This window comes from Protomyctophum parallelum, assembly GCF_964188405.1.
Source record: "Protomyctophum parallelum genome assembly, chromosome: 19".
Lineage (NCBI taxonomy): Eukaryota > Metazoa > Chordata > Actinopteri > Myctophiformes > Myctophidae > Protomyctophum > Protomyctophum parallelum.
In genome coordinates this window covers 37,717,261-37,741,794 of record NC_139717.1, presented here as the reverse complement: position 1 = coordinate 37,741,794, position 24,534 = coordinate 37,717,261, and the positions used below count along the sequence as shown (strand labels likewise).

The 24,534-nt window shown below is 44.9% G+C and overlaps 1 protein-coding gene across 1 annotated transcript in view; it reads left to right on the top strand.

The window, feature by feature from the left end:
- Positions 1 to 24,534, top strand: part of LOC310876955 (glutamate receptor ionotropic, kainate 2-like) — a gene marked incomplete at its 5' end in the record, with an annotated part of 75,518 nt that overhangs the window by 43,978 nt on the left and 7,006 nt on the right. Inside the window, 8 exons of the mRNA XM_083790603.1 lie at positions 4,413 to 4,556; positions 7,483 to 7,590; positions 8,094 to 8,207; positions 8,307 to 8,513; positions 10,911 to 11,134; positions 16,735 to 16,853; positions 19,222 to 19,439; positions 21,748 to 21,973. Of these exons, the coding sequence (XP_083646729.1) occupies positions 4,413 to 4,556; positions 7,483 to 7,590; positions 8,094 to 8,207; positions 8,307 to 8,513; positions 10,911 to 11,134; positions 16,735 to 16,853; positions 19,222 to 19,439; positions 21,748 to 21,973 (1,360 nt within the window). The remainder of the gene's footprint in view (positions 1 to 4,412; positions 4,557 to 7,482; positions 7,591 to 8,093; positions 8,208 to 8,306; positions 8,514 to 10,910; positions 11,135 to 16,734; positions 16,854 to 19,221; positions 19,440 to 21,747; positions 21,974 to 24,534) is intronic.

Genomic DNA, 24,534 nt, shown 5'->3' with positions numbered 1-24,534 from the left:
ACAGAGGAAGAAAGAAAGAAAGCAAAGCGAAGGAAAGGGAGGGATGATACTAGAGACTTGTGGTGGAGAACAGTGGTTTGGTGTGTTGTGTTTGAAAGCCTCCCTCTCTGTGTCTACATGTCTCTGGGTTTCAGGATCACTTTCACTTAAAGCATTTACAAGACGCCCCAAAGGGGCAGCTACCGTATAGCGGCTGTCTCTGAGCTATCAACGTGGTTCCCGGATTGTTTTCTGTGTCTGCCTATTTATAAGTGCCTTTGGGCTTGTTTTTTTCATTCATTCATGTCAAGAACTCCATATGTATTTGTCCGTGGACCCACCTGTGAAAATGTTTGGCATTATAATAATAATAATTATTATTATTATATTTTATTTGCTCTCTTTCGGAATTGAATGCACTCTGCCAGAGCTGTGAGACATCATCTGTGTCTTCTGCTCCCCTTTATCTCTGCCTCTCCTCCTTCATGCACACATTCGTCCTTGTCTCTCAGGCCACAGAGGGATTGTAACTTGCTTCTCCTCCCGTTCTAAAAGGGAAGGCAGACCCAGATCAGCTGCCATGCAAATTGGCTTGAGCCGGATGGCGTCTCTCTGATATATCATGGCAATCCAAAGTTATAGCAGATGGGGGAAATGGTCCTATTGGGATGGCTCTAGATGGTAATAGATGGATATGAATCATTCAAACAATGAGGCTTGTGGGACTTGGTGGGATTGCGGTGATTTGGTCCCATGCAGTACTTTGACACGTGCATAGGGATGAAAGTTCATGTTAAATGAAGAGTCTGTGCATGGGCACTGACCACCTAGTCGCTGTCACGTCACTGGAAACCTTGTACTTACAAAACTTTTCATGGAAATGGAAAATAGAACGTGTGGCAGTGGCTCAGGGGTAGAGTGACCGGATGGCAACCGCAAGGTTCCCAGTTCGAACCCCAGAGTTAGTGTCAAAGTGTCCTTGAGCAAAACTCTGAACCCCTAATTGCTCCCGGTGTGCAGGTTGGTGCCTTGCATGGTTTCCCCCGGCATCGGTGTGTGACTGGGTGAATGTAAAGCACAATCTCTGTAAAGCGCCTTGGATAAAGGCGCTATGTATATAAATGCACCATTTACCATTAAGAACCTGTGATCCAATGGTTGTATAGGGTTGGATCAGACCAATTTGTCCTTCTGTTATTACTAAGACTAGCACATGAGGACTGAGTAAGGTAGAATATAATAAGATTAAGTAAGGTGAAGCAAAAAAAAAGAGAAGAAATTTAGATGCTTATGCAGCATCCTCCGGCCTGACACAGCAGTAAAGTCAGCTCTCAATCACAGATTGTGCTGAAACTCCTCGACTGGACTGGATTTGATGTAATGGGAGGTCATATCAATGTGATTCAGGGTGGAGAATGAAGGGCGGATTTAAAGTGGGGGATGGGGAGAGGGGGGACTGAGGCAGAGAGGTGTGTAGCCGGCCTGGTGATATGGCCGAATGGGTGTTGAACACTGATTGGGTGATTCGTTGATTGAATGTGACCAACCTCACCACCGGGAGTATATATATATAGGAAAGAGGTCTGGGGATGTGTATGTGTACCAAATGGGATTAGTAGAATATGAGAATTTCTACCTCTACTCTTGCTGTGAACACACTCGCATACGCGCGTGCACTGCAGGTATATCCTTGCACAGCCGTACAGGCGTATGCACACACTTTCACATTCACTCACACACATTCTGACATACAAACACACGCACACACACACACACACACACACACACACACACACACACACACAGACCACATCACATGTGCATGCATACAGTACATGCACAGACACATGCACTTTCCGCAGGAGCAGTGAAATGAAAGGGAGCGCTGGGGAAGTGGTGAGGCGGTGGATGGGTGGATGGAGAGATGGGGGGAGGGGGGGGGGGTGAGAAGGGAAGAGTGTCTCTCTCCCCTCCTTTGATCTTCTCCAATCCTGCCTCTCTGACAGCAGCGAGGTCTCCAACCCCTAAAAAGCTCCAGGGACTGGTGGAGTCCACAAAATGACAGTCAATATCCCCACACATACAAACATTATTCTCTCTCTCTCACCTCTCCACCTCGATGGGTGAATTCTCCTCGTTCGCAGGTCTCTACCAATTTTGTTCTATGTGCTGCATGCGTAAACACAGGCCGACTGAATAAATACTAATAAAATCAACATAATATGAGAGAAAAACTATCTATCTCTCTCTCTCTCACACTCTCCCTCCCTCTCTCTGTCTGTATCACCTTCCTTCATACATTCATTCTACCATCCCCCAGATACCATGCACCCACATTCTACCATGAGCAAGAGGAGATGAGCGCTTACTATAAAGTAACATGTACTACACTTATTAACCCATTCAGGAGGGGATAACCCCTTTCGGTGTTTTAAGCATTATGTTATTTATACTTTATAGCTTTAAAGTGCCGCGCTATACGAGCTTGTAGATATGCTATATTTCGAAAAATCATGAAAATGTGGTGCAAAATCTTTGAATATATTCATTCTTTCAGAGTGAAAGTTTTTAAGTGGTGCAACCACTTCCTTACGCAGCTTTGTGTGTCTGTGGATGGGTGGCTGGCTGGCTGGCTGGGTCTGTCCGAGCAGGAAAATAGCGTCACTGTGTGAGTGTGTACACACACACACACACACACACACACACACACACACACACACACACATTAACTGTATATATGATGATATATCCCCTCATCGTTTTTGTCGCTCCGGCACTTGTCAAATAAGATCACTGCTCCCTGGAACTGTTCATGTGCTGCGCCTGCTACCCAGCCCGGGGGAATTTAAACCGTGTTGTGGGGCCGCCACGGCGGAGCTGTGAACGGCGGCGACATTTCCGCGTGACGACGAGTCTCACAGCTGAGCACTTGTCTCCTTAATGAACTGTTCCTGTGATCATAATGTACATACAGTGAGCGCCTCTCAAAGCCAGTTACCGGTTGCTTCAGCCATGTGTTGATGAGCACTTAGCATGTTCCTCCAAGTCAGTTCTGGCAGAGGTGCGAGCGAGCGTTCCATCTGTAGCGGTGCCTGCTCTGCTCTCTCTCTCTCTCTCTCTCTCTCTCTCCAGGGAGTGGGCACACCCATCAGGATCCATTAGTCTCCGCGGTGACAGGCCAGCCATCCACAGAGACTGTGCCTGGAAGACGAGGCTTCTCATTGGCCCAGAAAGTGGCCATGAGGCCTTTTGGCTAATAGGCTAAGACACAGTGCCGTTTGTGCTGGGAATCCATGGCTGGCATGAGATCAGTGATTCTCAACCTGTGGGCCGGGGTTCCACTGGTGGGCCGCACGGGTGTTGCAAAGTGGACCCCCAAATAATTGGCAAAACACTAAGATAAAAATGAAAATATAACATTTATATTAACCCATTCTGACCGGGCACCCATTTTGGTGTTAGCATCATGTTATGCTTTATCTATTGAAAAATAGCAGATCTACAAGCTCATATCGCGCCACCGAGTGGCGCGATACGAGCTTGTAGGTCTGCTATTTTTGTAGGTCTGCTATTTTTTAATCTGATCTCAGGTCAGAATGGGTTTAATCAGGCCAGTGTGTGTCCAGTGGAAACCTCGTATGAATCTGATCTCAGGTTAAAGAAAGAATGGATGCTTTCAAGATTTTCAAGTGGGCTCTGATCCAGAAAAGGTGGAGAAACCACCGCATCATAGATATTCTTGAGTCTTCAAAGGGCAGAAGGGCAACTCAGTGCTTCAGCGCTGGGGTTCCGTTGAAGCATGGTGTTGGTAAGGACGTGCTGAGCGTTTAGCCTACAGTGGTTGTTCTCTGTCAGAGGTGAAATTGATTGTTGAATTGCCCTCTGACCTCAGTGTTGGTGATGTCATATAGGTTATGTTTGATTGGGATTTGTGGCGTACATCTGACAGCTCAACTATTGATGTTTCTCTCCCACATAACGCCACGCATTCATCCCACACATAACCCTAAATGAATGCAACTCTAGGAGATGCTGTGTGTGTGTGTGTGTGTGTGTGTGTGTGTGTGTGTGTGTGTGTGTGTGTGTGTGTGTGTGTGTGTGTGTGTGTGTGTGTGTGTGTGTGTGTGTGTGTGTGTGTGTGTGTGTGTGTGTGTGTGTGTGTGTGTGTGTGTGTGTGTGTGTGTGTGTGTGTGTGCATGCCTGTGTGTATAATAATACACTGACATGTGAATGGAACAGGTTGATCAATACAAAGACAGATGGGTGGACGAACAGACGGAGGGAGGAAGCCACACATACACACAATGTAAACACCCTAATAATAATAACAACCATCTCCCATTCCTCTCTCCTCCTCCTCCTCCTCCACTCTGTCCCTGCCCTGTGTGTGTGTGTGTGTGTGTGTGTGTGTGTGTGTGTGCGTGTGCGTGCAGACGGACGCGGCCCTGATGTACGACGCCGTGCACGTGGTGGCCGTGGCCGTGCAGCAGGCCCAGCAGATCACGGTCAGCTCGCTGCAGTGCAACCGCCACAAGCCCTGGCGCTTCGGCACGCGCTTCATCAACCTCATCAAAGAGGTACGTACCAGTGGTATAGTATACTATACTACTATACCAGGGGTCTGCAACAGGCGGCTCTAGAGCACACCCCTAGTGGCTCCCTGTAGCATTAAAAGTAGCAATAAATTATTTTTCATTTATGGTTTCTGTAGGAGGCCAAACGTGACAAGCATTCTTAATATTTATTCTACAAATTTTTACAAAATTGGAAAACTTAACTAAACTAAAATTTGCGTCATAGCATGCGACACACTCAGTGCCGTGCCAGCCAGGTGTCTATTATAAACAAACCGGTGGGTGTGTGAGGCTGCTGCCTGCTACGCTATGGCCTATAAAGATAGCCGACGAAAAACAGAGGATTTAACAGTTCGTGGACAGAGGCTTTTGCCTTCACAGCCAATGCAGATTGACTGCCTGTATGTTTAATCTGCAGTGAGAAGCTATCAAACAACAAAAAAAGTAACGTTGAAAGACATTTCCAGGGAAAGCATGCAAAATTCTGCTAGTTTCGTTGCAACCCGGGAGATAATAAAGCTTGGCAAGCTGCATTATAATGCGTAATTTTCTTTGCGGCTCCAGATAGATTTTGAATTCATTTTTGGTCGAAAATGGCTCTTTCAACATCTTGGGTTGCAGACCCCTGTACTATACTATAGTATACTACTATACTATAGCATACTACTATACTATGCCAGTATCTACTGCGCACACAGTATAGTTAGAGAAAATGAGCTAAATGTGTGGCAAATCTGCAAAAAAAGAAAAAATGCTTACCACTAGCTTTCTTCAGAAAGGTGTCTACTATCACATATATATACATTTGTTCCAACCCGACTCCCTTGGGAAACTTTAGACTCAATGTTTCTGTAATACTGTAAATAAAATAGCTAATCTACAAATTCACAACACTACAGTACATTATGTTGTTTTGTCTGTGCGTGTGTATACATACGTACGTCTGTATACGTCTGTAATCCACGTAACTCGAGTCGGTCGGACCCACGGTTGTCCAGAACCGCCCCAAAAAGGGCCTCTGCCCCCCGGCCTCTGGACAGGGCCCAGTGTCCATATATGGAGCTGGCCTGTTCTGACGTCATTCGGACGTCCTCTGCATAGACTCCATATTTGGGCGTGCCTGACAAAGAACTGGGTCATGGGAATATGGGTTATGGGCATAAAAGGGACCTGACATCTGGGTGGGGCATGCATCTCCAACTTGCATCGTTCCAAGTAGGCCAGTGCCCAACGGGCACCGCTGTAGAGGCTCCAACGGGCACCTAGTAATCTAAATCTGCAAGGTTACTACTAACTAAAGCTATCAACTAATTAATTGTAGTGGTATAAAAAGTACAGTGGAGCAGAAATATATATAAGTATATATATATATATATATAAATCTCAAAACGTAAGTCCAATACTTGATACTACATGTATTTTACACTGTTTGTAGCTACAGTATGTCACATTTATGCCCATTTTTGCCCCAGAGCATTCTCACTTCTAATGTAAGATTTAGAAAGATATTACGGACCTGTGTTTGACTGTGTGTCCGGAGCTAATCTGACAAACTGCTGGACCGATCAATGCCAAATGTCTTTCGATCGCCAAATTTGGAGTCATACATTATCCCATTCTGACCGGGCACCCATTTTGGTGTCAGCATCATGTTATGCTTTAGCTATTTAAAAATAGCAGATCTACAAGCTTGTAGGTCTGCTATTTTTGAAAAATCGAAGAACGACTGACATTTTTAGAATCTGATCTCAGGTCAGAATGGGTCAATCAGACCAGTGTGTGTCCAGTGGAAACCTCGTATGAATCTGATCTCAGGTCAGAATGGGTTATAGATGATGTCATAGACGACTGACATCCATGCTGGAGCCATCGGATCCACATGATTCAATGTCTCGTATAAATCCCTATAGTTTGTGACGCTGCGTTGATGCCTTCCTACATGTCTGTATCATGTTTTCTGAGCACGTGCTTCATAGAAGGCACTATACCTTTCTAAAAGTCATATTTCCCCCCGTGCGAGCACACACCGCCTGCACCACTCTCTGAGTGCTGTCCTCCAAGCCTCTTTATGTCTAAATCTATACCCGTGATTACATCAAAGGTTCCGCGCGTCTCCGTATAACTCCAGTCGGGGGGGTCAGCCCGTCTTGCTTTTGTTCTAGGACGGTCTTTTATTTCCGGCGGATGGTATCATTGCAGGTAATTTGTGAAATGAGCTATTGTGGTGCTTTGATGCTGCCAGCCAGAAGAACTCCCCCTCCATCCCTCCCCGTCTCCCTCTCCCCCCCCCCCACCCCCCACCCCCCTCGTCTGCTATCACTTCTTCTCCCCCTTATAGCCCGTCTGTTCCTCCTCTGGCTTTGAAGTGAAACTTCAAGCACAATGAATTACAATGCATAATGAACTCTCACCTGTCAGCCCATCCATGCCTGCACCTTCCGGAACATCTTGTCATTGTTGTGGCGTGTGTGTTGTGATAGACGGCGAGCGGGCGGGGAGGAGCACGGCGGGAATTCATAATTGCGAGGGAGGAAAAAGGCTGTGCGATCGAAGATGAAATTGATGCGAGCACCGTTGTGTGTGTGTGGGTGTGCGTGTGTGTGTGTGTGTGTGTGTGTGTGTGTGTGACGACCGATTCGGTATGAAAGTTGCGGTTAATTGAATGATGGGCTGGGAGCTGGGAGCTGAGAGCAGCATTGCTCTTGGAGTGCTATTAATGTGACTGCATGTGGTCTGTCCGTCTGCTTCTCTTTCTGTCTGTCTCTCTGTTTCTGTCTCTTTCTCTGTCCCTTTCTCTTTCTGTCTGTCTCTTTCCCTGTCTGTCTCCCTGTCTCCCTGTATGTCTCCCTGTCTGTCTGTCTGTATGTATGTCTGTCTCCCTGTATGTCTGTCTCCCTGTCTCCCTGTCTGTCTGTCTGTCTGTCTGTAGGCCCACTGGGATGGGTTGACTGGACGTGTCCTCTTCAACAAGACCAACGGACTGAGGACGGATTTTGACCTGGACGTTGTCAGCCTGAAGGAGGAGGGTCTGGAAAAGGTGGGTGTGTGTGTGTGTGTGTGTGCTAGGGGTGTGCCAAAATATCAATATCGCGATATCGTTATATTGATTAGTTACAGTACTAGTAGTAGTAGGCTATACCCATTGTTGTGGACAGACACGTTTGCAAAGTTGCAGTCAGTGTTTTATTTACTTCATGGATTCATGTACTTATTGGCCAGTTTTGTGGTTTTTATGGTTATTATTTCGTTTAAAGTTACAGATATCACGATATATCGTTGATGAAATCTCTTGCTATATATTGAATATCGCAATATATGGAATATCGTGATATTATCATTATGGAGGGCCTAATATCGCCACAGATATCGTATCGTGATGTGTGTGTGGTAGCGTATGAGTACCGGTATGTACTTTAGGTTTATATTTCCGCCAATCAATCTGACTGCCAACACATCAGTGGTAACATCAGGACACTGAGGACTCTACACTATATGTGCACAAGCTCCATGATAATGTATGTGATTTTTCTTTTGTCACAGATCGGAACGTGGGACCCTCCCAGCGGTCTGAACATGACAGAGACACACAAGAGCAAGACATCCAACATCACTGACTCTCTGGCCAACAAATCACTCCGTGTATCGACCATACTGGTAGACACGCGCGCACACACGCACACACACACAAACAACACACACACACACACACAAGGATGCACTCAGACATGACCATGTATCTTCTCTCGTGTGCAGGAGGAACCCTACGTCATGTTTAAGAAGTCGGACAAGCCGCTGTACGGGAACGACCGCTTCGAGGGCTACTGCATCGACCTGCTGCGGGAGCTGTCCGGCATCCTGGGCTTCCGCTACGAGGTCCGCCTGGTGGAGGACGGCAAGTACGGAGCGCTGGAGGAGAAGACGGGCCAGTGGAACGGCATGGTCCGAGAGCTCATCGACCACGTGAGTCAAGACGTATACCGTTCTCAACCCTCTTCATTTCAAGGTTGTTAAAGGGCTAGAGACGGGGGAGACTGCTGTTACTGAACAAACACTCTAGCCTTTAACCAATTCTGACCTGAGATCAGATTCTAAAAATGTCTATTACATCCTGACAGTTTCATTATTAACCCATTCTGACCTGAGATCAGATTCTAAAAGTGTCTTCGATTTTTCAAAAATAGCAGACCTACAAGCTCGTATCGCGCCACTCGGTGGCGCGATATGAGCTTGTAGATCTGCTATTTTTCAATAGCTAAAGCATAACATGATGCTAACACCAAAATGGGTTCCCATTCAGAATGGGTTAATTCCAGAATCAGAATATAGAACTTTAACCGGTCTCCTACTGTGCAGGAGACCAGTGCCTTCCGCAATGCTGAGACATATTCAAAATGATACTATAGAAATGTTTTATTTTTATTTTTTTAACTTAAATCTTTATTGGTTTTCAAGACAAGACAGAAAAAACAAACTTACAATACACATAACACCACAGACGTACAAAAAATTTAAAAACGGAAAATAAAAAAAGGTATCGACATTGCGTTTCAAATTTATTTACATACATTTTTCTAGGTATTTACTATTGTCTCTCATTCCCCCATTATAGAAATGTTTTTCATGTAACAAAATTAATGTAAGCAACGTCCAGTGTTGGCATTAAGCCTGAAACATACTCCATGCAATGCGAGTACATGAACACGAACGCTTGAAGCAATGCCAGATCGATTGTACGAGTTATTGCGCGTGTCACCTGAAAACCATCAATTTCGAAACAAGCAGGACATGCATGCGTTGCAGCGAGGTTTTCTATAGCAGGCAACAAACAACAGATTGAATCTGTATGCTTGTTTTATCTTCTTTTGTCTTCCATAATATACTGTAGCAGGCTGTAGTTGCAAATGTAACTGTGGGATTTATTGCCTCCACTGCATGTTCAGTATGTTCACTGGGGACCCCGTGTTCGTGAGGAATACATTTCAGGTTGTAGTTTAACTCAGAGTTCAAGTATCACTCAGAGGTTTGCTGTGTAGGTGTTATAGAGCCTAACCGAGTTGTATATGTAATGTATATCACATTCTGAAGTAACCGTTATCTCCCCCGACGTGAGAATTCCAGGAATACATTTTCAGCGGATGCCCATATGATTTTAGAGTTTTAATAATTTATCGCCAATGGGTTTGTTGTGCCGCAAGGGGCGCCATGGTAGTCTTTCTGCAATGTCTAAAAGGGAGATATGACGTTTGGAAACACAGAATGTAATAAGGAAACACATAAAACACCATTCTTGGAGAATACATATATTGGATGGCCTTGCTCTTGAATATAAAATGGGAGTATATTGTGTATATTGTAGCCTGGTTATATAACCACTCCACCTTGAATACATTTCAAAAGTTTTCAAGGGGGAGCGGTTTACCAGGCCAGGTATGCACACGATGATACGTTCTGTGGAATGCTGGAGAAGTCGCTGGGTTAACAACCCGCCCTGCAGCGAAACGTGGAGAGAAACCAGTTTCAATCTCTTCATCAGTATATATAGTATGTCAAATATATAGTATGATCACATTCTTTTGTGCAATTAAATGGTCAGCTAGATAATGATACAAAGTCTACTGGTATGTGAATACAATGAAGTGATGATTTTAAGCATTCTTCAGGATTATTCCCAAATCAAACACTTACTAAATAGCTATATACAAGCTCTATTTTCAAAGTACAAGTTAAACAGGTTCAAATAGTAATGACTCGTGCATTAGGAACAGTGTTACTCTTTTAAGGAGTAATATGTAATACGTGACATATTACTCTCTTTCAGGATATTGTTTACTAATGAATTTCATTGTTTCGGTACTTTGGTATTTAAGCATTTAGCATTCCTACTTCATCTAGTGTAAACTCTTAACAACTATCCCCTCTCTCTCTCTCTCTCTCTCTCTCTCTCTCTCTCAATTTAATGCAATTCAAATAAAGGTTTAAGGTGTGTTTAAGTAAAACTAAAATGCACTAAACCGCAGCGAGTCGGAAAAGCAGCGACTTCTCCGGTTACCTTTCTGTGCGCACACATACAGCTAATCCAAAGACTGACCCACATGGGATAAGAAGAAAGGAAATATCCATGTGACCTCTACTTTCCACCCCAACACCACTTACTCCTTTACCTCCTAATCAAGCTGAACAAATAACCACAATGGTTGTCGACTCTCCGCAGTGGCTCATCTTCCGCCTACATATTGAACGGTCAAGCTGTTGACAGAAATCCGATCCTAACTCAATTGGTTCCACTCCAGTACCCCGACCCCCTCTCATTGGTCAATCTCTACCCCCTGCCCCTTCCCATTTGTTCTTTCCCCGCAGAAATCGGACCTGGCAGTGGCTCCCCTGGCCATCACCTATGTCAGGGAGAAGGTCATTGACTTCTCCAAGCCCTACATGACGCTGGGAATAAGCATCCTGTACCGCAAGCCCAACGGCACCAACCCCGGAGTCTTCTCCTTCCTCAACCCCCTCTCACCTGATATCTGGATGTATATTCTGCTGGCTTGCTTGGGTGTCAGTTGTGTGCTGTTTGTCATAGCCAGGTAACATGTTGCTTCCTCCTCCCCCCCCCACCTCTTTCCCTCTCTCTCTCCCTCCATCCTGAACTCCCCTCATCGCTCGCTCTCACCAGCACTTGGCGGTTTATCTCTGAAGGCCCATGCACAGTGGCAACGTTCAATGAAAACCACAGAGCCCACACTGAAGGTCTTTGTGAATGTTCTCACAGGCAGGCTGTGTGCGTGTGTGAGTGCCTGTGTGCGTGTGTGAGTGCCTGTGTGCGTGTGTGAGTGCCTGTGCACATGTGTGTGTGAGTGCCTGTGTGCATGTGTGAGTGCCTGTGTGCGACTGTGCGTGTGTGCTGCTGAGAGAGTTTGAGTGTTACAGATCGGGCCTCCACTGAGCAAGTGTGAAATTTACATTTTATAATTTATATGATGTGGCAACACATCCATTCCAATTAAGTAGTATATCGTTGCTGTCGGGCAGAAACCTCTTATTTTCCCGTAATTAATGCCCTACTTGGTCATACCACAGCGTCACACAAAAGCATCAATATAGCAGATCTGCAAGCTTGAAACGTGGCCCGAAGTGACGTGTTTTGAGATTGACGATCTTCCACTTTTTTCTCCTGAAAAGTAACAGTTTTGGACATGTCGTGTCGTGTCGTGTCCAAAACCGTTTATTCAGGAATTTACCTGTTTTCCAAATGTCCAATGTACCAAATGATAAGTAAAGATAGTCACAAGCTCTTGGTTAATACTTTCAACCTATAGCGTCCCTATTCTGTGCTTATTATTATAGGTGAAATCTTTCACGATTTTTCAAACTCTTTCCAAATGAGCAAGAAATGCATCCTGTAGGCCATATACAAGCTCACAGCGCATTGAGAGGTGAATGATGCATTGTAAGCTTGTAGATCAACCATAACGCTATACTTTTGCAGTATAGAAAGGGTCAATAAGTTATGAAAAAGATGAAATATGAAGATACATGGTTTCTGCCTGACGGCAACAATGTGCATTATATTTGGCCACTGTATATAGCCAAGCTGTTGTATGGAATGTACCACTGCAGTGCACTGTAGTTCCTGTGCATGTCTGAGGTAGAAAGAAAGGTGTGTGTTTATCCCAGATCTCAGTCCTCTGCGTTGACCCCCTGAGAGTTTTAGGATTCTCATGCACTTTTCACCAAAATGTTACCGGCAATATGAACACGCAAGAGGATAAAAGCGGCAACTGTCACCTAAGTTAGTTCAGAATATGCAAATTGTTGTCATTGTCATTTTTTTTGTCACGGTTGGCCAGGGTAAGTGTTTAGCATGTATTTTATACTGCTAGCATTCCTGGGCCGCCCAATAACGGCCTCAGCACTTTTTGACAGATTGTTAAAATGTGTATTGTTTGTTTAACGGCATGGTACTTTTTTTTTTCTTCTTGCATGTCAATGCACCGAATAAGTGCTTGCTTGGTTCTATCAGCACCCTCAGTCTACCTGAAATACAGTATCCCCTCTGCGGTTTGCTGAGTTGAGTTCTCTCATAATTGTAGTATTGATCGTGCAGCCCCTGATTGATTGGTCGGAACCCTAAATGCCGAGTATATTATCTCCTTTAATCCGCTGCAAAATGGAGAGAAAGCGGAGAAAGCTTGCAGAGCCCCACATGCACAGTTGCACACTATAAAATGCATGCATACCACCAGAGCCCACTAGGTATTTGCAATCTCATTGCAATCTCATTGAACCCGGCCCCCTACCTCCCTCCAACTAAATTAGCTACCTGTTCTCCACACAAAACACACCCTTTGGCCTTTTCTTTTGACTCAACTAAACGCTGTGGCTCCATTAAGCTTCCAGAGCTGTGCAATAACATTTCTGCCGCTCTCTCTTTATTAGGAAAACAGAATTCCCTCGGTATAGTACAAATTATTGCCGACCACAACCAGTGCATAATACATGATTTGCAAGTAATTATGGGCTATTATTGTTTTGTGCAGTAAGTCCATGTTCTGGTGGTCACCTGTGTCTCTCTCCAGTCTCCTCACTTGGCCCCGGAGAATAAAGGCAACACATCTATCACTGCAGCCAGACTAATTGAATCTGGTAGACAACTCACTGGTACAAAACTATACACGTCAGCTGACGGTTTAATTTTGTATTGACAAGAGAAGGGAATGAACTGAGGAGCCCGGGTAAGAATGTCTTCGAAAATGGAGCTGAGAGAGACTTAGAAGAATTCGATGGAGGAGGTTTGATGTCGAGAATACAGTCAAACATCAGGCTCCCCCCAGGGATCTATGCTTGGTCCCATTCCTTTTCCCCACTACACCAAATTCACACCAAATCAGCAGCATTGTGAGCCTGTAGATCTGCTATTTGTTCACCTATTATGACATACCCAGAATTGGGACGCTATAGGGTTCATTGGGTTAACTGACAGTGTCCACGTTAAGTTGAAGGCTATGTCCATTTATCCATTTATTATTCTGAAACTGAATGCTGTCCAGCATGTCCCTCGCGCTCCTTGTGATCGGTGTGCAGAACACGGCCTGGTGCATGTCAGGGATCATGCGTGTGCTATACTGACAGTAGAGAGACCGTGGTGGGAGTGGACTGGATCATGCGTGTGCTACTGACAGAGAGACCGTGGTGGGAGTGGACTGGTTTGGTCAGTTTGGTAGGTATAAAGGGAGAGAAAAGGTTCTTGTTATTAAAGGGTTGCTGAGGGAGAGAGACTGCTGAGGGCATTCTGGGGGCTGGTGACAAGATGGAGAATGAGCTCGGCACTGCCTATAGGCTGGGCGGATGACCTGAAGACGCACCTCAACGCTCCAACACGTGAGGAGGAAGAGGATTCGGGAACGGTCGTATCTGTGGGAATGTGCCGTGTTTTGCCGACGTTTTCCGTCTTATCGTGGAAGGGAAATACAATTAAGTATTTACTGTAACTGGGGATCATCATGCGGTCATTTGTTTTCGTGTGGCAGTGAGAACAGAGTCAATCGGGTGAGGCTGGTGGTGCGTGTGCATTTCTGCAATGGTGATTGTTAAGTAGTAGCGACGGTCAATGGATTCAAGTTTTGGACGGTCTTTACTCCTGGACTTGTGTTATTTATTAACTTAAGGGAATGTGTTGTCATTGTGGCTTGCATGGGACAGATGAAAGAGATGATCAGAGAGAGAGAGAAAGTGGAATCAATGTATTATTCCATGTGCTATCCAGCATGTCCGCCGTGCTCTGTGTGAGAGGGGGTGACCTTACATTCCATGAGGAAGGACCATGCTTCCTTTGATAGGTGGAGTCCATGCAGGCAGCAGGGGGAAAAGGCCAGGCAGAGGAAGCATAATGTTCTCTGGATGCTGACAGAATACCCATGCACACGCAGAGAAACACACACAATAGGCATGTTACTTAATATGGATCATCTGACACATGCTGTTCTTTTGACAATGCATTACTGTATGTGCATGCGCACAGACAGAAGAAAGAAAATTCATAATCACAAGCACTATTGGCGCCATGCACGCCTGCTGCCACACACATACTGTATGTACGCATTCACTCACAGTCACATACAGTACACAAGCATTCACACACAGTCACGCACGCACGCAGCCACGCACACACAATTAATTCCATCTGCGCAAACACATAAAACCACATGCACATACTATGCATACGTACAGTAGGCCTACAGCATGCAATGTACGCGCAAACGTACACATACGTGCGTGCACATACAGTACATGAGTACACTATCCACACAAGGCGCACGCATTGTACATACACGTGCACATGCCCAGGCAGGCACACACACCTCCACTGTACATTTCACCCATCACCACAAGGCCATTGTGTGGCTACAATCTCCTGTGGTTCCAAGGAGACATACATAGCTCATTGACATTCCAGCAAATCAGCCACCCCCGTGTGGTTGACAGGATGAATTATAGCCTGTCAACACATCCATGTCCACACAGGCGCTTCTCAAGGGGATGCGGCACAGAAAATGGCTATAAAGGACACCCAACATGACAGAGATGACGCTTCCATTCACGACACTTGTAAAAGAAGAGCGTTAATTAGGGTGCTACCGTCCATAAAAACGGATATCAAACGGGAATAACTAGAGTACTGATATATCGTGAGGTTCCTGCCATGAGCTCAGAGCTCTCGGCTCTGCCTCTGTGGACTGTAGCAATACTACTACAAATCGTGCAGTGATTAATATAGGAACAGTAAGATATTGCTCCTGTTCATGGTGTCTTGTTATTTACATTTGTTGTTTAGTGTTCTGTTTACACATTGTGTAAAGTACAACGCACTGTGAGCAAGTCAATTATACCACACGACGGGGGGTACGTGCTACAGTTTTCCCCTCTGAATTGCATTTATGTTCTCATAACAACAGACCTTCCCATACAGTACAGTATGTATCCTGCAGCACAGCTACTCTATAGCTGTCCCCAGAATTGCCATGAATATAAACTGATACATTACAAAAATGGAAAAAAACACCCAGTTAAAATATTATTTTGGGGGGTCGTGGCCTGAAAAGTTTGCGATTGTGAACCCTTGTCCGCTGAGGCAAACCTTTACACCTCTGACTCATTGTATATTAGCATGCAGCCTGTTGAGCTAGTGCTCCCCAAACAGCCCTGCCCCTCATCAGATAGGCTGACTCCGCCAGCGCTACCACCTGTCCACTTCAGCTCCAAGCTCAATCTGCCTCCTGCCACTTAATGCTAACCCCTGCTCGGCCAGTCCTAATGCCATGCCACGCTTACTTAAACGACAAAATGTCCCCGTCTGAACCTCGAGGGGTCTTACAGGTCGTCTGAGGTGCATGGGGCGTGTAGGTTGATGCAGAAAGACTGCAAACAGAGAGAGAGAGGGACACAGAGAGGGGGGGGTTGTAGGTAGGGAGAGAGGTAGAAGGTAGAAAGGGAAGTGAAGGAGATGGAGTGTGGGGCTGCCGGGAGCACAGAAGAGCCGAGAGAAAGCCAGCTGATGCTGGGGAAGTGCAAGGAGAGGCTGATTCATAATTATAATGATTTGTGGCTGCAGGGTGTAGTGTCCCGGAAAATAGCTGATCTACAAGCTCACAGTGCATCGCAACATGGCGCGCCATCCAGTATACAAATCAGGCAGTGAATCCCAAAGCGATCTCCAAAGACTACCAGGCACTGACCGGGACATTATCACTCGTGACAGTGTTATTCCAGCCCATTGATCCAGCAACACAATAAACTGAAGGCATTTGAATATGCCAATAGGCTGATCTGAGCCCAAAGGATGAATGATTTGCTCTGGTTCCCCCCACAGAAGCACTGCCTCCCTCGGGGAAGGCAAGGAAACACAGAACTGCATTGCATGCATATGATTTGTATTCTCATCGTTCTTTCTTAAATAACCGGCTCTTATTATGTTTTTATTTTATTCCATTATCTATGCCTCATTAGTCATTTGCCATTAAGTTCATTCCAGGGAATACAGCATGTGGCTTTTTTTAACTGATGTACCTGTGCTTGTTTTCTCCCTATCTCTCTCTCTCTCTCTCTCTCTCTCTCTCTCTCTCTCTCTCCCCCCTCTCTCCCTCCCCCCCCCCCTCTCTCTCCCTCCCCCCCCCCTCTCTCTGTATAGGTTTAGCCCATATGAGTGGTACAACCCACATCCATGCAACCCAGACTCTGACGTTGTGGAAAATAATTTCACGCTGCTCAATAGCTTCTGGTTTGGAGTCGGGGCTCTCATGCGGCAAGGTAGTCTGCCTCAGCCTTTGGCTCTGTGACGCTGGTGGAGCTCTCTGTGCTCCACTGTCTCTGGGCGAGAGACCCACGCGATGGGGATGGGCACCATTTCTTATGGATTTACTGTCGTATGAAAGAATTGAGACTTATTTGACGTGTCGCGCGCCAGAAATCTAGGTCGCAAGACCGTCGCACCCGACAGAGCATAAATTTGGCTTTACTGTCGTATGAAGAATTACTGTGGTAGTGGATAGTAACAAGATAGTAACAGGATAGTGCAAGGATAGAAATAAAACTTGTTCATAATACTCATTCCCATTTATGTTATGAAAATAGTCACAACGATAAAGCCATATAAATGGAGGCATCAATACAATATGTCTGTAAAAATAGATATTTGCGTTAGGGATGAACCAATACGTAATTCTGGGGCCGATAGCAATGTTTAAATTAATAATCTGTCAGATAGCCAATTACAGAAACCGTTTCTGTTGATGTTGTTTGTTGTCCTGTTTTGTGCCAGGGAAGCAAATACATCTCCATTATAAAACATAGCTGTCCCCAGCCTGCAGCTTGGCAGGCTGCAGATATCAACATAGTCAGCGCAAGATTGATGTGTCACAACAACAACTCCCAACATCTACAGCTACATCGGTGAATCCAGTCACCACGGCACAAAAAATCTTCTAAATCCTCCAGTTTTCTGAAATAAATATTTTCACGATTTTTCAAAAATAGCAGACCCACAAGCTCGTAGCACGCCACTCGGTGGCGCGCTATGAGCTTGTAGATCTGCTATTTTTCAATAGCTAAATTATAACATAATGTTTGAAACACCAAAAGGGGTTCCTGCCCAAAATGGGTTTATTTGCGCATATAACAGTGGTTTGCAACCTTTTTCACATCGAGGCCCATTATGTATTTGGCATTTGAGCCACGGAACAACCATTTCTTGAGATTTATAGCCTCTCTGTTGTCGGATAAGATTTTGTCCACAATTCCATGCTGTATTGATGTTGGTTTATAGAGATAACAGGCAAATGTTGATCAAAAATAACAATTCTTCTACACAATCTAATTGTGTAGACTTATTTTAAATTAAGTATAATGCAATAACAATGCAATTAACAATTTTTTACACACTTAATGATCTGTAAGGGTCCATTTGGTTACCAACTCTCCGTCATTTAGCTGGGGACCACCTGGGAGTGGGACCCTCTCAAGGACCACTGGTGGTCCCCGGGCCACTGGTTGAAAACCACTGTCATATACTGTAGCATCACAAACGAACCAATATACTGTATATTCCAACATTCAGTTTATTGCTGCAGTTGATATCAGAGGACTACATTACCCATCAGCCTCTCCTCTGGTTCTTGACCTCTCAGCGATCAGTGGGATGTGGAATCGGAGTGTGAGGTTACCATGGATACAGCCATGACTTCTGCAGACTGTTTTCAGTGAATGAATGCTATTATGAATGTGTTTGTATGAGTTGAATAACACAAATACTTAAAACAGTTTTTGAGGGGCGCTAGCTTCAAAAACATTGAAGACAAAAGTGAGGACGCAAATTGTGATTGGCCAGAATGAGTTGATGTATGATTGATGACGTATGACGATAAGAGCGCCCCTCACTTCACACGGGTGTAATTTTTTATCCTCTATTCCAGTGGTTCCCAAGCTACTCAGCCCGAGACCCAAATTTCTCTGGACCCAAACTAGTGAAATTAGCCGATCTACAAACTCACAACGTGTTGTGATTTGTTTTGTAACTCAAGGAATGTTTTTTTTATTTGTTTGTAAATTCATGAAATTCTGCTGAAAAAGGTTTAAAATTTCATTTTAATTTTTGAAAACATAAACCAAACATACTCCCGAACCAGTTTTTGCAAAACAGTGTTCTGGTCTATCTGAGAATCTGACTTTTTTTTCCAAAGTTGTGCAAGATTGACGATTAGATGAGGTTTGAGGTTATCAAAGGGGGGTCCAGGGACCCTTACTTGAGGGGCTTCCATTTGTAGACTCTCAGAGTCTTATGGTATTTTGGAGAGTATGACGTTTTTTATGTTAAAACATTTGAGAACCACTGGATTAGTTAATTGGTTTCCAAGGCAACTCATTGTGCTTTGGGGTATTTCTTCCATCAAGTGACATCATCTTGAAAGCGAGCAGAGTTTTCAAGTTCTGCCTCAAGTTCTGTAATCAACTTTTGTTTCCAGAAAGTTTGGGTGGAACTCCATGCAAGTGCAATGATTTCATCCTATTGGCAGTCGGATATGAGATTCTCATCTCATTTTTAGGATGACTAACTGTTTGAAAACTTAACAATGTCCATCCCTCCAACCCACCGCAACACCCCCCCCCCCCTCCCCCCCAGGCTCAGAGCTCATGCCCAAGGCCCTGTCGACTCGAATAGTGGGGGGAATCTGGTGGTTCTTCACCCTCATCATCATTTCGTCCTATACGGCCAACCTGGCCGCCTTCCTCACCGTGGAGAGGATGGAGTCTCCCATCGACTCTGCCGATGACCTGGCCAAGCAGACCAAGATCCTCTACGGGGTGGTGGAGGATGGTTCCACCATGACCTTCTTCAAGGTAAACCCCCTGTCCTCCCTGCTGCTGTGTGTGTCTGCCATGTTGAAATAGCTGGTAGCTTAATTCTGAACAAAGGGAGTCTACCAGCGTGCCTCAGCCTAATACGGCTGGTCCGGTGTGTCACAGGAGCAGATAAGAGCAGACTCCACACTACTACACAATCTCCGAATGCTTTATATAGAGTCTGGATTCTGGAACTACACCTCCCGAAATCCGAGTAAGGAAGCTTGCCATTTCCGTTCACGAAAATATATTTAAAAAAAAATATATATTTTTATTTCCATTTATGCTAAGCAGCAATTACGCTATGCTTAGATGGTTTAGATTTATAATTTAGTAAAGACTGTAAAGACGAAACGGAAGTGGGGAGGAGGCTTCACTTCCGCTTTATATTTTACTCATGATCAGAGCTTCCGTTCTCCAGACTGTATGATGGAAGCATTTGAAAATTGCGAGAAGCAACAGTCTGGCCACACGAGACTACAGGAGCAGGGAGGGGGCATGGCTCTGAGGAAGATTGAAGATTGAAACGTCATTTCTTGTACTATATGGTTCCTGGTTGTTTTTATGTGATGTTTGCTCCCACTGCCACCCCAGCACCACTGGTGGTCCCTGTTATTTCTGTTCCCCATGGAGGGTTGTTCTCGTCTCCACCAGGCCGAAGGCATGCGGAGAGAGTATGTTTTGCACTCCGTCCGTCCGTCCATGTGTGTGTCCGTCCGTCCGTTACCAGCTAATCTCTGGCACCGTTAACCCGGTTGAGGCCAAACTTTGCACACACACTCCCTGGATGCCAACATGAACCTCTGCCCCAAATTTTCCAAAACGGCCTGTTATAGCACCACCCTGAGGCCGATTTTGGCAAAACACATTTCTGTAGATTATAGTATACACTATCTCCATGGTTGTGTGATCAACACGGATCTGCACCATTTCCCATATTCCATCCTGATTGGCTTACAAAGCTCACATGATTGGTCCATTTGGAACAAAATGCCTCAAATCGCAATTTTCAGGATTTCCACAAGGCCGAGGATGACATGCCACTCCAAATCAGTGCTATAACAGGCCAATTCCTGTTTTTACCTCTTCTTTTTTTTATATATATTTTTTATACCACGATTTTGTAACCCATTTTTCACCCCTGTGTCAATCATCTAATGTGATCCTGGGCTCTACACACCCTCCACCAACCTAGTCCCCATATATGGGGGACAAGGGGAGAGCAACGGACTTGAACTCATGCTTCCTTCATGCCTGAGTGTCCAAGTTGCTTCTTTACACCTGACAGGGGGGAGTTTCCCTGGTTGGACGTAGCGCGTGGAGGGAACACGTTATTCCAACCAGTTCCTTTCCCCTCCATCAGGCGCCCTGGCTGGCCAGGGGGAGGCAGTTTAGTGACCAGGATTACTGCATGTTTTTGTGAGGGTACCTACCCTAGGGGACACTGGGAGAACATGCAAACTCCACACCGTTTTTACCTTTTTAACTGCATCGATCTGTGTACAACTTTTTATGCGCACTCCCTAGAGGCCATGGCAAAACATTTTCCCTGCATTTTCCACATCTCCCAGTTATAGCGCCACCATGAGGCCGATTTCTGCAAAACACATTTGTTTATATTAGTCACACAGATTTCATCCAAATCTCACGCAAATCGGTACACATGATCTCTGTAGTAGTCATGTGATCACCACAAGTCTGTTGGATTTCTCAGATTCTACACTGATAGGCTAAGATTACCTTCCAAAGATTTCAAGACTGGCCCGTTTTGTACAAAATGCTGAAGATCATGAACGCAGGGCTCGAGTGCAGTGGAACGTATATTCCCACTATAGGCTGAGGAAGCAATGCCACTTACATGCACCGATCTGCATACAACTTTGTATGCACAAAACATTGTGCGCACACTCCCTAAAGTAAAGCCCAAGGGAAAACATCTGGCCTGCATGCATTTTTCAATTCTGCCTTTCGAGTGCCACCAGGAGGCCCATTTATGTGCAACCCTCTTTTTTTTGTCCTTTTTTATCCATATATCAATCCTGGTGGAGACCTGTGCCCTGAGAGGCATTTCTTCTAGTTGTATATCTATCTCCCTGCTCTTAATGTATTGGTGTTTACTTGTGCCGAGCAGGGAGAAAAATGTAGCAGAATTCTCGTTATCTGTATTCTCATTCTATAATAAATATTGGTTAAATCTATTCGTGAGTTATCTGACTGAACTAGGATAGATGACTTCACCAGTGTTCTGCTCCGTGTATAGCCCGTAACACGTCTGTTCTCTTCTCCCCGCCGCGTCTGCTCGCAGAAAACCAAGATCTCCACCTACGACAAGATGTGGGAGTTCATGAACAGCAGGAAGCACTCTGTGCTGGTGAAGAACATCGAGGAGGGCATCCAGCGCGTGCTGACGTCCGACTACGCCTTCCTCATGGAGTCCACCACCATCGAGTTTGCCACGCAGCGCGACTGCAACCTCACGCAGATAGGAGGCCTCATCGACTCCAAGGCGTACGGCGTGGGAACGCCTATGGGTAAAAAAAACACACAAAAAAAGCTCACAAAACGCGCACTTGTAGATCGGCTGTTTTCGCTATCTCGGAAGGTTTTCTCAGTTTGTGTGTGTGTGTGTGTGTGTGAGTGTGCGTGTGCGTGCGTGCGTGCGTGCGTGCGTGCGTGCGTGCGTGGAACATATGGATAGCCACAGATAACATGTGAGAGGTAAAGGTTTATAGTGTGGATAATGAACGACGTGCTGGAGAAAGAAGGGATTGGCGATGATGATTAATGGTGTCATGGACATAATTGGAGGACTGGAATGAATGAGGTGAAAATGTCTCCGTTTAATGAGAAGAGGATGGATTGACTGAATGACCGTGAATTGCGCTGCAGAAACATCCATCCGTTTGAACTTTGCAGTACCATTCATGGCTTACTTAGTTTTGTTGGCTTGGTTTTTTTTCCTATACTTTCTCACAGTGTTCTGTGGCTGAACTTATTTGAAACATTATTTTAAAAATAATAGCGTTGACTTACCAGAGTGTTTGTTCAGCACCAGGGGCCACTCCAGCTCTTTAGTAAACGGATACGAATACATTTTCAGATCGGTATAGCAATTTCATCAAGAGAGAATACTTTTTCAGCTTCAATTTCATTGTGTTCCAGTTCCATTTGGTTTTGTTTGTTTCATAACCGGGTTCTCTCTCCTGACTGTCTACATTTTGGTATACCGACATTAACATTTATTGTCTACGTGGTTATGATGCATACGGTACCACATTTAATATGCTCTAATGCAGCCAGACAGCGAGTCGCGGGTTAGATTCCCGAGCCTGACGATGGCCCTTGCTGTGTATCACTCTCTCTCCCTGTTTTTTTCTCCCTCTCAACTATACTATCCAAGTAAAGGCAGAAAAGTCCCCAAAAATGTTTTGTTTACTAAAGAACTGGAGAAACGGGGAGACTATTGAGCAAACACTCCATATAGCAATGATTACTATCTAAAATAACCACATATTACACACATAAAGAGTGTTCTAACGTCATTATCATAACATACACATACATAACAATTTTAACATAATCTGATGTAGGCCTAATCTACATTATCCTCATGCAGTAAACTACCAATTTGGTATATTCATGCGCAAGATCAAACAACGTTGCGATGTTTGTGACCCGCATATGGCCTCTGCAAACAGCCACATTTTTCCTCTCTCCACATTATGGTAACCATTTTGTGGCACATAAAGCAATTTGGCACCTGGGTAATAAGTGTGCAGCTCACATCGCCCGCACTCCAGGGGCCAGCCTGGCTGAAAGTCGTTGATGACGCTTTCCAATCTCGGTATTGCCGAGGTGAGAGTAGTCATGACGAGGCCAGTGAGACCGCCGCGACCCGCGGTAATGGCTACATCCATCACTGGGGGATATGAAGGCCATCAAAATACGGCCACTTCTGGACCTGTCCCCACTGATGAGCACGTCGGCTCGCTTATGGATCTTCAGGGATCTGCAGGCTGCGACGTCCAGGCTGACGGGACCTGCATGCACTGTAAAATCCCGAGCTTTTTTTAACTCGCCAAATGGACCCAGAAGGGACGGGTCCACATTTGTATTTTGCACACGCTCAGAGTTTAAAGAAAAAAATAGGTCTGCACTGAACCAAATGACCTGTGTAAAGTGTCATTTGGTTCCCTTCGTAGAGTTAAGTTGGCACTGAGGATTTTACTGTGTGCCTTTCATTTCCCTGTCGTGATTGTCACAGGGCTGTAACAAAGCTGAGGTGATGCGGTGAAATATGGTCCCACTGTGCCTCCTTAAGGACAGAGGGACTTACACTTATGTCCGTGAAATGGGCTCCCATTACTCGCCATGCGGTCGTACAGGGCTATCAGTTCCTCCTTTCCATTAATGCGCTGACACATGGAACAGCAAATATATGGCTGCCACCGACATCCCAAACAACCACATTATGGATAAAAATGCCTTGTTGTCACGGTGCTTTTGTTGCTCAATTTAAATTCATATTGCATCCAGAATGGTCCTAATCATATTCTGAAGTCTGCCCATTCTAGCACTCATTGATTCACTAGAGAATATTTCCTGAATCCTGATGTATTTACATAAATATGTATGGTTACATCCTTTACAATCAAAGGTAATAGAGCATGCACATCCACTCTGGCCCAGGTGCTGGACAAATGGCAGTACAAGAGGAAGAAATAGAGTCCGCAGCACTGGTAGGAAAAACTACCAGTGATCGAAACGTAGAATCAATAAACCAGTGGAGCTGAGTTTTTCCTACCAGTGCTGCGGACTCTATTTCTTCCTACATCCTTTACAATGCCATTGTTGTGTAACATTAACATATTTTTTTTAGGATATCCTAAAATATGTTAGGATAGATAATCACTCAACATTCTATAATAGGAATATGGGGAGATTGTGTACCGGTGGACCCCATATTTTGGAATTTGTGATATTCATAGCCATAACTTTTGGCCTGCTAAGAATACCCATCCCATTTGCATAAAAAATAGTCATCATGAATCATACGCAAGCTAAGACCGTAACAGTGGAATATCTATATAAT